This window comes from Oncorhynchus clarkii, chromosome 3, assembly GCF_045791955.1.
Source record: "Oncorhynchus clarkii lewisi isolate Uvic-CL-2024 chromosome 3, UVic_Ocla_1.0, whole genome shotgun sequence".
Taxonomy (NCBI): Eukaryota; Metazoa; Chordata; class Actinopteri; order Salmoniformes; family Salmonidae; genus Oncorhynchus; species Oncorhynchus clarkii.
The window spans coordinates 11071247-11083732 of NC_092149.1; the positions used below are offsets into that span (position 1 = coordinate 11071247).

The 12486-nt window shown below is 46.0% G+C and overlaps 1 protein-coding gene across 1 annotated transcript in view; it reads left to right on the forward strand.

Moving 5' to 3' along the window:
• The window catches only part of LOC139387833 (protein FAM171A1-like), a 46492-nt gene that overhangs the window by 10209 nt on the left and 23797 nt on the right, over positions 1 to 12486 (forward strand). Inside the window, exons 2-3 of the mRNA XM_071134097.1 lie at positions 4914 to 5141; positions 7214 to 7306. Of these exons, the coding sequence (XP_070990198.1) occupies positions 4914 to 5141; positions 7214 to 7306 (321 nt within the window). The remainder of the gene's footprint in view (positions 1 to 4913; positions 5142 to 7213; positions 7307 to 12486) is intronic.

Genomic DNA, 12486 nt, shown 5'->3' on the forward strand with positions numbered 1-12486 from the left:
GATATAGAACTTGTTTTCCTGTGGATATAGATACTTTTGTACCTGTTTCCTCCAGCATCTTCACAAGGTCCTTTGCTGTTGTTCTGGGATTGATTTGCACTTTTAGCACCAAAGTACGTTCATCTCTAGGAGACAGAACTTCCCTTCCTTCCCGAGCAGTATGATGGCTGTGGTCCCATGGTGTTTATACTTGTATACTATTGTTTGTACAGATGAACGTGGTACCTTCAGGCATTTGGAAATTGCTCCCAAGGATGAACCAGACTTGAGGAGGTCTACAATTATTTTTCTGAGGTCTTGGCTGATTTCTTTTGATTTTCCCATGATGTCAAGCAAAGGAAGCACTGAGTTTGAAGGTAGGCCTTGAAATACATCCACAGGTAAACCTCCAATTGGCTCAAATGATGTCAATTAGCCTATCAGAAGCTTCTAAAGCCATCAAATAATTTTCTAGAATTTTCCAAGCTGTACAGTCAATTTAGTGTATGTAAACTTCTGACCCACTGGAATTGTGGAATAATCTGTCAGTAAACAATTGTTGGAAAAATGACTTGTCATGCACAAAGTAGATGTCCTAACCAATTTGCCAAAACTATAGTTTGTGGAATGGTTGAAAAAAACGAGTGGCCATCACAAAGCCCTGACCTTCAGGACTACTTCCGGCGCCGACAGAGATGGCCGCCTCGCTTCGCGTTCCTAGGAAACTATGCAGTTTTTTGTTTTTTTACGTGTTATTTCTTACATTAGTACCCCAGGTCATCTTAGGTTTCATTACATACAGTCGAGAAGAACTACTGAATATAAGATCAGCATCAACTCACCATCAGTACGACCAAGAATATGTTTTTCGCGACGCGGATCCTGTGTTCTGCCTTACAAACAGGACAACGGAGTGGATCCTATGCAGCGACCCAAAAAAACGACTCCGAAAGAGAGGGAAACGAGGCGGTCTACTGGTCAGACTCCGGAGACGGGCACAGCGCACACCACTCCCTAGCATTCTTCTTGCCAATGTCCAGTCTCTTGACAACAAGGTTGATGAAATCCGAGCAAGGGTAGCATTCCAGAGGGACATCAGAGACTGTAACGTTCTTTGCTTCACGGAAACGTGGCTTACTGGAGAGACGCAATCCGAAGCGGTGCAGCCAACAGGTTTCTCCACGCATCGCGCAGACAGGAAAAAACATCTTTCTGGTAAAAAGAGGGGCGGGGGCGTATGCCTTATGACTAACGTGACATGGTGCGATGAAAGAAACATACAGGAACTCAAATCCTTCTGTTCACCTGATTTAGAATTCCTCACAATCAAATGTAGACCGCATTATCTACCAAGAGAATTCTCTTCGATTATAATCACAGCCGTATATATCCCCCCCCAAGCAGACACATCGATGGCTCTGAACAAACTTTATTTAACTCTCTGCAAACTGGAAACAATTTATCCGGAGGCTGCATTCATTGTAGCTGGGGATTTTAACAAGGCTAATCTGAAAACAAGACTCCCCAAATTTTATCAGCATATCGATTGCGCAACCAGGGGAGGAAAGACCTTGGACCATTGTTACTCTAACTTCCGCGACGCATATAAGGCCCTGCCCCGCCCCCCTTTCGGAAAAGCTGACCACGACTCCATTTTGTTGATCCCTGCCTACAGACAGAAACTAAAACAAGAGGCTCCCACGCTGAGGTCTGTCCAACGCTGGTCCGACCAAGCTGACTCCACACTCCAAGACTGCTTCCATCACGTGGACTGGGAGATGTTTCGTATTGCGTCAGATAACAACATTGACGAATACGCTGATTCGGTGTGCGAGTTCATTAGAACGTGCGTTGAAGATGTCGTTCCCATAGCAACGATTAAAACATTCCCTAACCAGAAACCGTGGATTGATGGCAGCATTCGTGTGAAACTGAAAGTGCGAACCACTGCTTTTAATCAGGGCAAGGTGTCTGGTAACATGACCGAATACAAACAGTGCAGCTATTCCCTCCGCAAGGCTATCAAACAAGCTAAGCGCCAGTACAGAGACAAAGTAGAATCTCAATTCAACGGCTCAGACACAAGAGGCATGTGGCAGGGTCTACAGTCAATCACGGACTACAGGAAGAAACCCAGCCCAGTCACGGACCAGGATGTCTTGCTCCCAGGCAGACTAAATAACTTTTTTGCCCGCTTTGAGGACAATACAGTGCCACTGACACGGCCTGCAACGAAAACATGCGGTCTCTCCTTCACTGCAGCCGAGGTGAGTAAGACATTTAAACGTGTTAACCCTCGCAAGGCTGCAGGCCCAGATGGCATCCCCAGCCGCGCCCTCAGAGCATGCGCAGACCAGCTGGCCGGTGTGTTTACGGACATATTCAATCAATCCCTATACCAGTCTGCTGTTCCCACATGCTTCAAGAGGGCCACCATTGTTCCTGTTCCCAAGAAAGCTAAGGTAACTGAGCTAAATGACTACCGCCCCGTAGCACTCACATCCGTCATCATGAAGTGCTTTGAGAGACTAGTCAAGGACCATATCACCTCCACCCTACCTGACACCCTAGACCCACTCCAATTTGCTTACCGCCCAAATAGGTCCACAGACGATGCAATCTCAACCACACTGCACACTGCCCTAACCCATCTGGACAAGAGGAATACCTATGTGAGAATGCTGTTCATCGACTACAGCTCGGCATTCAACACCATAGTACCCTCCAAGCTCGTCATCAAGCTCGAGACCCTGGGTCTCGACCCCGCCCTGTGCAACTGGGTACTGGACTTCCTGACGGGCCGCCCCCAGGTGGTGAGGGTAGGCAACAACATCTCCTCCCCGCTGATCCTCAACACTGGGGCCCCACAAGGTTGCGTTCTGAGCCCTCTCCTGTACTCCCTGTTCACCCACGACTGCGTGGCCACGCACGCCTCCAACTCAATCATCAAGTTTGCGGACGACACAACAGTGGTAGGCTTGATTACCAACAACGATGAGACGGCCTACAGGGAGGAGGTGAGGGCCCTCGGAGTGTGGTGTCAGGAAAACAACCTCACACTCAACGTCAACAAAACTAAGGAGATGATTGTGGACTTCAGGAAACAGCAGAGGGAACACCCCCCTATCCACATCGATGGAACAGTAGTGGAGAGGGTAGCAAGTTTTAAGTTCCTCGGCATACACATCACAGACAAACTGAATTGGTCCACTCACACAGACAGCATCGTGAAGAAGGCGCAGCAGCGCCTCTTCAACCTCAGGAGGCTGAAGAAATTCGGCTTGTCACCAAAAGCACTCACAAACTTCTACAGATGCACAATCGAGAGCATCCTGGCGGGCTGTATCACCGCCTGGTATGGCAACTGCACCGCCCTCAACCGTAAGGCTCTCCAGAGGGTAGTGAGGTCTGCACAACGCATCACCGGGGGCAAACTACCTGCCCTCCAGGACACCTACACCACCCGATGTCACAGGAAGGCCATAAAGATCATCAAGGACATCAACCACCCGAGCCACTGCCTGTTCACCCCGCTATCATCCAGAAGGCGAGGTCAGTACAGGTGCATCAAAGCTGGGACCGAGAGACTGAAAAACAGCTTCTACCTCAAGGCCATCAGACTGTTAAACAGCCACCACTAACACTGAGTGGCTGCTGCCAACACACTGACACTGACTCAACTCCAGCCACTTTAATAATGGGAATTGATGGGAAATGATGTAAATATATCACTAGCCACTTTAAACAATGCTACCTTATATAAATGTTGCTTACCCTACATTATTCATCTCATACGCATACGTATATACTGTACTCTATATCATCGACGGTATCCTTATGTAATACATGTATCACTAGCCACTTTATACTATACTATGCCACTTTGTTTACATACTCATCTCATTTGTACATACTGTACCCGATACCATCTACTGTATCTTGCCTATGCTGCTCTGTACCATCACTCATTCATATATCCTTATGTACATATTCTTTATCCCCTTACACTGTGTACAAGACAGTAGTTTTGGAATTGTTAGTTAGATTACTTGTTATTACTGCATTGTCGGAACTAGAAGCACAAGCATTTCGCTACACTCGCATTAACATCTGCTAACCATGTGTATGTGACAAATAAAATTTGATTTGATTTGATTTGACCTAAACTTCCGACTTCAACTGTATATGCCTAGGCTATATCATAGGCTCTGTTCTAGGATTCATTTTCTGTTGGACTGGACATTGATACGCTTCATTCGGCTAAGTTGGTTCATTTTCAGATGAAATGGGACTCGTTAGAGATTGAAGGCCAACTAATTACAGACAATTAGAGTGACGAGCCTGAGTCTGTGTGGTGCATGCTTACCAGTGGTGGAAAAAGTACCCGATTGTCATACTTGAGTAAAAGTACAGATATTTTCATAGAAAAAGACTCAAGTAAATGTGAAAGTCACCCACTAAATACTACTTGAGTAAAAGTATTTGGTTTTAAATACACTTAAGTATCAAAAGTAAAAGTATAAATCCTTTAAAATTCCTTATATTAAGCGAACCAGACGGCACAATTCTCTTCTTTTTTAAATTTATAGCCAGGGGCACAGTACAACACGCAGACATAATTTACAAATGAAGAATTTCTGTTTATTGAGTCTGCCAGATCAGAGGCAGTAGGGATGACGACAAAGGATGGTCTCTTGATACCTGTGTGAATTGGACCATTTTCATGTCCTGCTGAGCATTCCAAATGTAATGAGTACTTTGGGGTGTCAGTCAAAATGTGTGGAGTAAAAAGTACGTTATTTTCTTTGGGAATGTAGTGAAGTAAAAGTTACCCCAAAAAAGTAGTACTTTCAAGTATTTTTTTAACTTATCTTATTTGACATCACTGATGCTTACTTAGCTGAGTGTGTAACTCTCACACTCTCTCTGTGTAGAGGTGACTCTGAAGGTTCACCTGAGTGATGCCAGCACCCACCAGCCCCTGGGCGGAGCCACCATCGAGCTCTTCGCCAACCACACCCCTGTAACCACAGAGACCTCTGCTCTCGATGGCAATGCCTACCTGCGTTTTCCCTACCGCCTTGGAACCCTGCTGGTTGTCACAGCAACCAGACAGGGCTACGTGCCAAATTCCGCCCCCTGGAGACCCACCAGACTGCCCGGTAGGTCAAAGTAGTAAAATCTACTGTGTGTGTGTGTGTGTGTGTGTGTTCACACACACAATCTGAAAGTGGTGTGTGAGGATAATGAGGGTGCCCCATTACAGCTTTATTATAATAATAAATAATGCCAACAGTCTGGGTAGCCATTTAGTTAGAGTCTTATGGCTTGGGGGTAGAAGCTGTTTAGAAGCCTCTTGGACCTAGACTTGCCGTGCAGAGAGAAGAGTCTATGACTAGGGTGGCTGGAGTCTTTGACAATGCTGAAACCAGCGTCTCTTTATTTAGACTGGGAGTCCATGCTGAGACAGGGAGTCAATGCTGAGACCAGCATCTCTTTATTTAGACTGGGAGTCCATGCTGAGACAGGGAGTCAATGCTGAGACCAGCATCTCTTTATTTAGACAGGGAGTCAATGCTGAGACCAGCGTCTCTTTTTGACAGGGAGTCAATGCTGAGATCAGCATCTCTTTATTTAGACAGGGAGTCAATGCTGAGACCAGCATCTCTTTATTTAGACAGGGAGTCAATGCTGAGACCAGCATCTCTTTATATAGACAGGGAGTCAATGCTGAGACCAGCGTCTCTTTTTGACAGGGAGTCAATGCTGAGATCAGCATATCTTTATTTAGACAGGGAGTCAATGCTGAGACCAAGATCTCTTTATTTAGACAGGGAGTCAATGCTGAGACCAAGGTCTCTTTATTTAGACAGGGAGTCAATGCTGAGACCAAGGTCTCTTTATTTAGACAGGGAGTCAATGCTGAGACCAAGGTCTCTTTATTTAGACAGGGAGTCAATGCTGAGACCAAGGTCTCTTTATTTAGACAGGGAGTCAATGCTGAGACCAAGGTCTCTTTATTTAGACAGGGAGTAAATGCTGAGACCAAGGTCTCTTTATTTAGACAGGGAGTCAATGCTGAGACCAAGGTCTCTTTATTTAGACAGGGAGTCAATGCTGAGACCAAGGTCTCTTTATTTAGACAGGGAGTCAATGCTGAGACCAAGGTCTCTTTATTTAGACAGGGAGTCAATGCTGAGACCAAGGTCTCTTTATTTAGACAGGGAGTCAATGCTGAGACCAAGGTCTCTTTATTTAGACAGGGAGTCAATGCTGAGACCAAGGTCTCTTTATTTAGACAGGGAGTCAATGCTGAGACCAAGGTCTCTTTATTTAGACAGGGAGTCAATGCTGAGACCAAGGTCTCTTTATTTAGACAGGGAGTCAATGCTGAGACCAATGTCTCTCTTCCAGGTGAGCCCTGTATAGCACCACAATACACATCAAAATACAACAAACACATTTAACTACACATTCATATACACAATAAAATGCACGAAAAGCAAAACACGTTCATAAAAAACAGACACATTCTTCTGTAAAAAGGTCCCTTAACAACCGTCTGACATGACCTAGAGGCACCAATTCCTCCCATTTTAAAGTGTATTGTAGATCATTCCACACGTACGGTGCAAGGAAATGAAAGGCTGATTTACCTGACACTCTAGACACCAAAGGAGTCTCCAGAGTTAACCAGCCCTGTGAACAGGTTTAAGAACTTGTCATTTTAAGTCTTAATAGTGATGTTAGCCAAGGTAAGTCAGGAGTTTGTGGAGCAGGGCTTTGTAAACAAAAAGACTGTAGTGATTCTACAGAGAACCTTTTGGTGAAGAATACAGTGTTGAGTAATTAAACTGTCTCCTGTGATTAAATGAAGGGCGCTATGAAAAACACCATCCAAGGCTTTAATAGTAGAGGCAGATCACAGAGAATGGAAAAGGGAAAGCTAGAGATTTAAATAATCAAGTAAGATCTTTAAAAAAAAAAAAAATTCTACAAACCACAATGCTAGAAAATAAAGAAACCCCTAGATTTAGAATGAAGTTGAGAGGAACACAAAATTCAATAGTTGACCTTTTATTAGTGAGAATAAAAATGAGCCACAGGGGGGGTTATTGTGATTAATAAATGAGTGACTGTGGTGGGTCCCATGTGGCTCAGTTAGTAGAGCATGGTGCTTGCAACGCCAAGCGTCTGCTGAAATGTCAAAATGACTGAAATGTGTGTGTTCCAGTGTTTTCCTCTCTCAGTCTGGAGCTGCTACCAGAGAGAGCTGCCACTCTGATGGTGTATGAAGACCTGATACACATTAACTCTGGATCCCAAGGTGAGAGAGAGAGTGTGTACTTAGACACTGTCCCTGGCCCAGTGACCTCACACACATTAATAATGAAACATCTCTCTAATGAAAGTCCCGCGCACACACACACAGGCAGCATGTGTCCTCTGTTCCTCTGTCAATCAGTCAGGAGCAATTACATTAGAAAATATTAAATTAGATGTGATCTTATAACATGTATCTTTGTCTGCCGTGTGTCTGATCAGTGTGCTTGTTTTGCTATGTGTGTGTGTGTGTGTGTGTGTTCGTCTTCAATAACCACACTCATTTAGTGTGTCCCATACCATCTGCTCTTCTCCTGCTCTGCCATCCTCTCTGAGTGAGGTTCTGCTGCTGCAACTCCTTTAAATGTTGCTGACTGAGCTGTGTGTGTCCGTCCTCCAGGAGGGCAGGATAATCATGATATGGTCTGGTGCATAGTGGTCCTCATCCACACACAGTGTGTTATATCATGATATGGTCTGGTGCATACAGTGGTCCTCATCCACACACAGTGTGTTATATCATGATATGGTCTGGTGCATACAGTGGTCCTCATCTACACACAGTGTGTTATATCATGCTATGGTCTGGTGCATACAGTGGCCCTCATCCACACACAGTGTGTTATATCATGATATGGTCTGGTGCATACAGTGGGGGTGGGGAGAAGGGGGAAGAGAGGGGGTGGGGAGAAGGGGGAAGAGAGGGGGTAGGGGGAAGAGAGGGGGTGGGGAGAAGAGAGGGTGGGGGGAAGAGAGGGGGAAGAGGGGGTGGGGGGAAGAGAGGGGATGGGGAGAACGGGGGAAGGGATGGGGAGAATGGGGGAAGAGGGGGTGGGGAGAAGGGGGAAGAGAGGGGGTGAGGGAAAGGGGGAGAGGCTGGGAAGAGGGGATGGGGAGAACGGGGGAGGAGAGGGGGTGGGGAGAAGGGGGAAGAGAGGGAGTGGGGAGAATGGGGGAAGAGAGGGAGTGGGGAGAATGGGGGAAGAGGGGATGGGGAGAAGGGGGGAAGAGGGGATGGGGAGAAGGGGGAAGGGGGGATGGGAGAAGGGGGGTAAGAGGGGATGGGGAGAACGGGGGAAGAGAGGGGAAGGGGCGATGGGGAGAACGGGGGAAGGGGGGATGGGGGAAGAGAGTGGGTGAGGGAAAGGGGGAGAGGCTGGGAAGAGGGGATGGGGAGAACGGGGGAAGGGATGGGGAGAATGGGGGAAGAGGGGGTGGGGAGAAGGGGGGAGAGGCTGGGAAGAGGGGATGGGGAGAACGGGGGAGGAGAGGTGGTGGGGAGAAAGGGGGAAGAGAGGGAGTGGGGAGAATGGGGGAAGAGGGGATGGGGAGAAGAGGGGATGGGGGGATGGGGGGAAGAGGGGATGGGGAGAAGAGGGGATGGGGGGAAGAGGGGATGGGGAGAAGGGGGGAAGAGAGGGGATGGGGAGAAGGGGGGAAGAGAGGGGATGGGGAGAATGGGGGAAGAGAGGGGAAGGGGGGATGGGGGAAGAGAGGGGGTGAGGGAAAGGGGGAGAGGCTGGGATGGGGAGAACGGGGGAAGAGAGGGGAAGGGGGGATGGGGGAAGAGAGGGGGTGAGGGAAAGGGGGAGAGGCTGGGAAGAGGGGATGGGGAGAACGGGGGAAGAGGGGATGGGGAGAACGGGGGAAGAGGGGGGATGGGGAGAATGGGGGAAGAGATGGGGAGAGGGAAGTGGGGATGGGGAGAATGGGGGAAGAGAGGGGTGGGGAGAATGGGGGAAGAGAGGGGTGGGGAGAAGGGGAGGGGTGGGGGAAAGGGGGAAGAGGGGATGAGGGAAAGGGAGAAGAGAGGGGAAGGGGGGATGGGGGAAGAGAGGGGGTGAGGGAAAGGGGGAGAGGCTGGGAAGAGGGGATGGGGAGAACTTGGGAAGTGAGGGGAGGTGGAAGAGAGGGGGATGGGAAGAATGGGGGAAGAGGGGATGGGGAGAAGGGGGGAAGAGAGGCGGGAAGGGTGCAATGTCCATTATAGATGGAAGAACAGAGGGAACTCTTAGGAGGGGAAGAGGATGAGGAGGGGCTTTTTGGATTGGCACAATAACAGACCTCCTTCAAAACTGGACGTTCAGATCAATAACAGACCTCCTTCAAAACTGGACATTCAGTTCAATAACAGACCTCCTTCAAAACTGGACATTCAGTTCAATAACAGACCTCCTTCAAAACTGGACATTCAGTTCAATAACAGACCTCCTTCAAAACTGGACATTCAGTTCAATAACAGACCTCCTTCAAAACTGGACGTTCAGATCAATAACAGACCTTCAAAACTGGACATTCAGTTCAATAACAGACCTTCAAAACTGGACATTCAGTTCAATAACAGACCTCCTTCAAAACTGGACATTCAGTTCAATAACAGACCTTCAAAACTGGACATTCAGTTCAATAACAGACCTCCTTCAAAACTGGACATTCAGTTCAATAACAGACCTCCTTCAAAACTGGACATTCAGTTCAATAACAGACCTCCTTCAAAACTGGACATTCAGTTCAATAACAGACCTTCAAAACTGGACATTCAGTTCAATAACAGACCTTCAAAACTGGACATTCAGTTCAATAACAGACCTCCTTCAAAACTGGACGTTCAGATCAATAACAGACCTCCTTCAAAACTGGACATTCAGATCAATAACAGACCTTCAAAACTGGACATTCAGTTCAATAACAGACCTTCAAAACTGGACATTCAGTTCAATAACAGACCTCCTTCAAAACTGGACATTCAGATCAATACCAGACCTCCTTCAAAACTGGACATTCAGTTCAATAACAGACCTTCAAAACTGGACATTCAGTTCAATAACAGACCTTCAAAACTGGACATTCAGTTCAATAACAGACCTCCTTCAAAACTGGACATTCAGTTCAATAACAGACCTCCTTCAAAACTGGACGTTCAGATCAATAACAGACCTCCTTCAAAACTGGACATTCAGTTCAATAACAGACCTTCAAAACTGGACATTCAGTTCAATAACAGACCTCCTTCAAAACTGGACATTCAGTTCAATAACAGACCTCCTTCAAAACTGGACATTCAGTTCAATAACAGACCTTCAAAACTGGACATTCAGTTCAATAACAGACCTTCAAAACTGGACATTCAGTTCAATAACAGACCTTCAAAACTGGACATTCAGTTCAATAACAGACCTCCTTCAAAACTGGACATTCAGTTCAATAACAGACCTCCTTCAAAACTGGACATTCAGTTCAATAACAGACCTCCTTCAAAACTGGACATTCAGTTCAATAACAGACCTCCTTCAAAACTGGACATTCAGTTCAATAACAGACCTCCTTCAAAACTGGACATTCAGTTCAATAACAGACCTCCTTCAAAACTGGACATTCAGTTCAATAACAGACCTCCTTCAAAACTGGACATTCAGTTCAATAACAGACCTCCTTCAAAACTGGACGTTCAGTTCAATAACAGACCTTCAAAACTGGACGTTCAGTTCAATAACAGACCTTCAAAACTGGACATTCAGTTCAATAACAGACCTTCAAAACTGGACATTCAGATCAATACCAGATCAGGTGTACTGAAAGCAGAGTGTACACAGAGCTAGAGAAAACACACAGGCATGGCTGCAGCGGTGTCTCATTGCCCAGGAATGTACACTCAGCACAGTGGAAACACTATGACATCATCGCGAAGCCCCACTATACAAACTTCTCTTCAACACACACAGTCTTGTTTAACTAACCTTGTGGGGACACAATTGATTCCCATTCTAAATCCTAATTTCCTTAACCCCTAACCATACCCCAAAACACCATCTCCTAACCCACAACCCCTTACCCCAATACTAACACTAATTCTAACCTTAATCTAAACCCCCTAGAAATAGTATTTTTCATTGGTCTCATTTTTGTTTTTGTTTACTATTCTTGTAGTTAAACATGTCCGCGAGCGCGTGCACACACACACACACACACACACACACAGTCTTGTTTAACTAACCTTGTGGGGACACACAATTGATTCCCATTCAAAATCATATTCTACCTAACCTTACCACAAAACCTAAACTTAACCCACAACCAATTACCCCAATTTTAACACGGACACTAATTCTAACCTTACCCTAAACCCCCTAGAAATGTATTTTTTCATTGGTCGATTAAACATGTCCACACACAGCTATGTCTTACTAAACTTGTGAAGACTTTTTGGGGACCAACAACGGAGTCCCATTCAAAATCCTATTTTCTCTAACCCCTAAACCTAACCCCTAGTTCAAGCCCTAAACCTAATCCCTAAGCCTAAAATAGCCTTTTTACAAGTGAGGACCGACAAAATGTTGTTTTACTATTCTCTTGAGGACTTCTGGTACTCACAAGCAATGTTCCCTCAAAGCTGCACGCAGTAGCCCTGAGACCACGCAGCTCCCGCGGGACTGCCTCACAGAAGAAATATCAGCCCACGGAGAGAACGAGATTGAACTTCAATCACGATGGATCTCCAAGGCATCCCTAGTCAATCTCTATACATTTCTGTAAAAAACCCAGCGATAAAGCCCTGCGTTTCTATCATTTTTTTGGCTTCGGTTATTGGTGGTAGCTGCACCTGATTCAGCTGCCCTGCGCTCCGGACAGGCCAACTGTTGCCATTTTGAAACATTTCATGTGTCTGAAGGTACAAACTCTTCCTTCCCGGCGGGCCCGGAGAGCAAATCAAGTGCACTACAGGCCTCCCGCTGGCCAATGGGATGGCTCAGATGACCTTGTCTGCAGTACAAGAAAGCTACAGCAAAGATATCAGAACATTTAAAACCATGACTAGAGAGAGACTGTCAACGAATACAGCAGATATCAGAACATTTAAAACCATGACTAGAGAGAGACTGTCAACGAATACAGCAGATATCAGAACATTTAAAACCATGACTAGAGAGAGACTCAACGAATACAGCAGATATCAGAACATTTAAAACCATGACTAGAGAGAGACTGTCAACGAATACAGCAGATATCAGAACATTTAAAACCATGACTAGAGAGAAACTGTTAACGAATATAGCAGATATCAGAACATTTAAAACCATGACTAGAGAGAGACTGTCAACGAATACAGCAGATATCAGAACATTTAAAACCATGACTAGAGAGAGACTGTCAACGAATACAGCAGATATCAGAACATTTAAAACC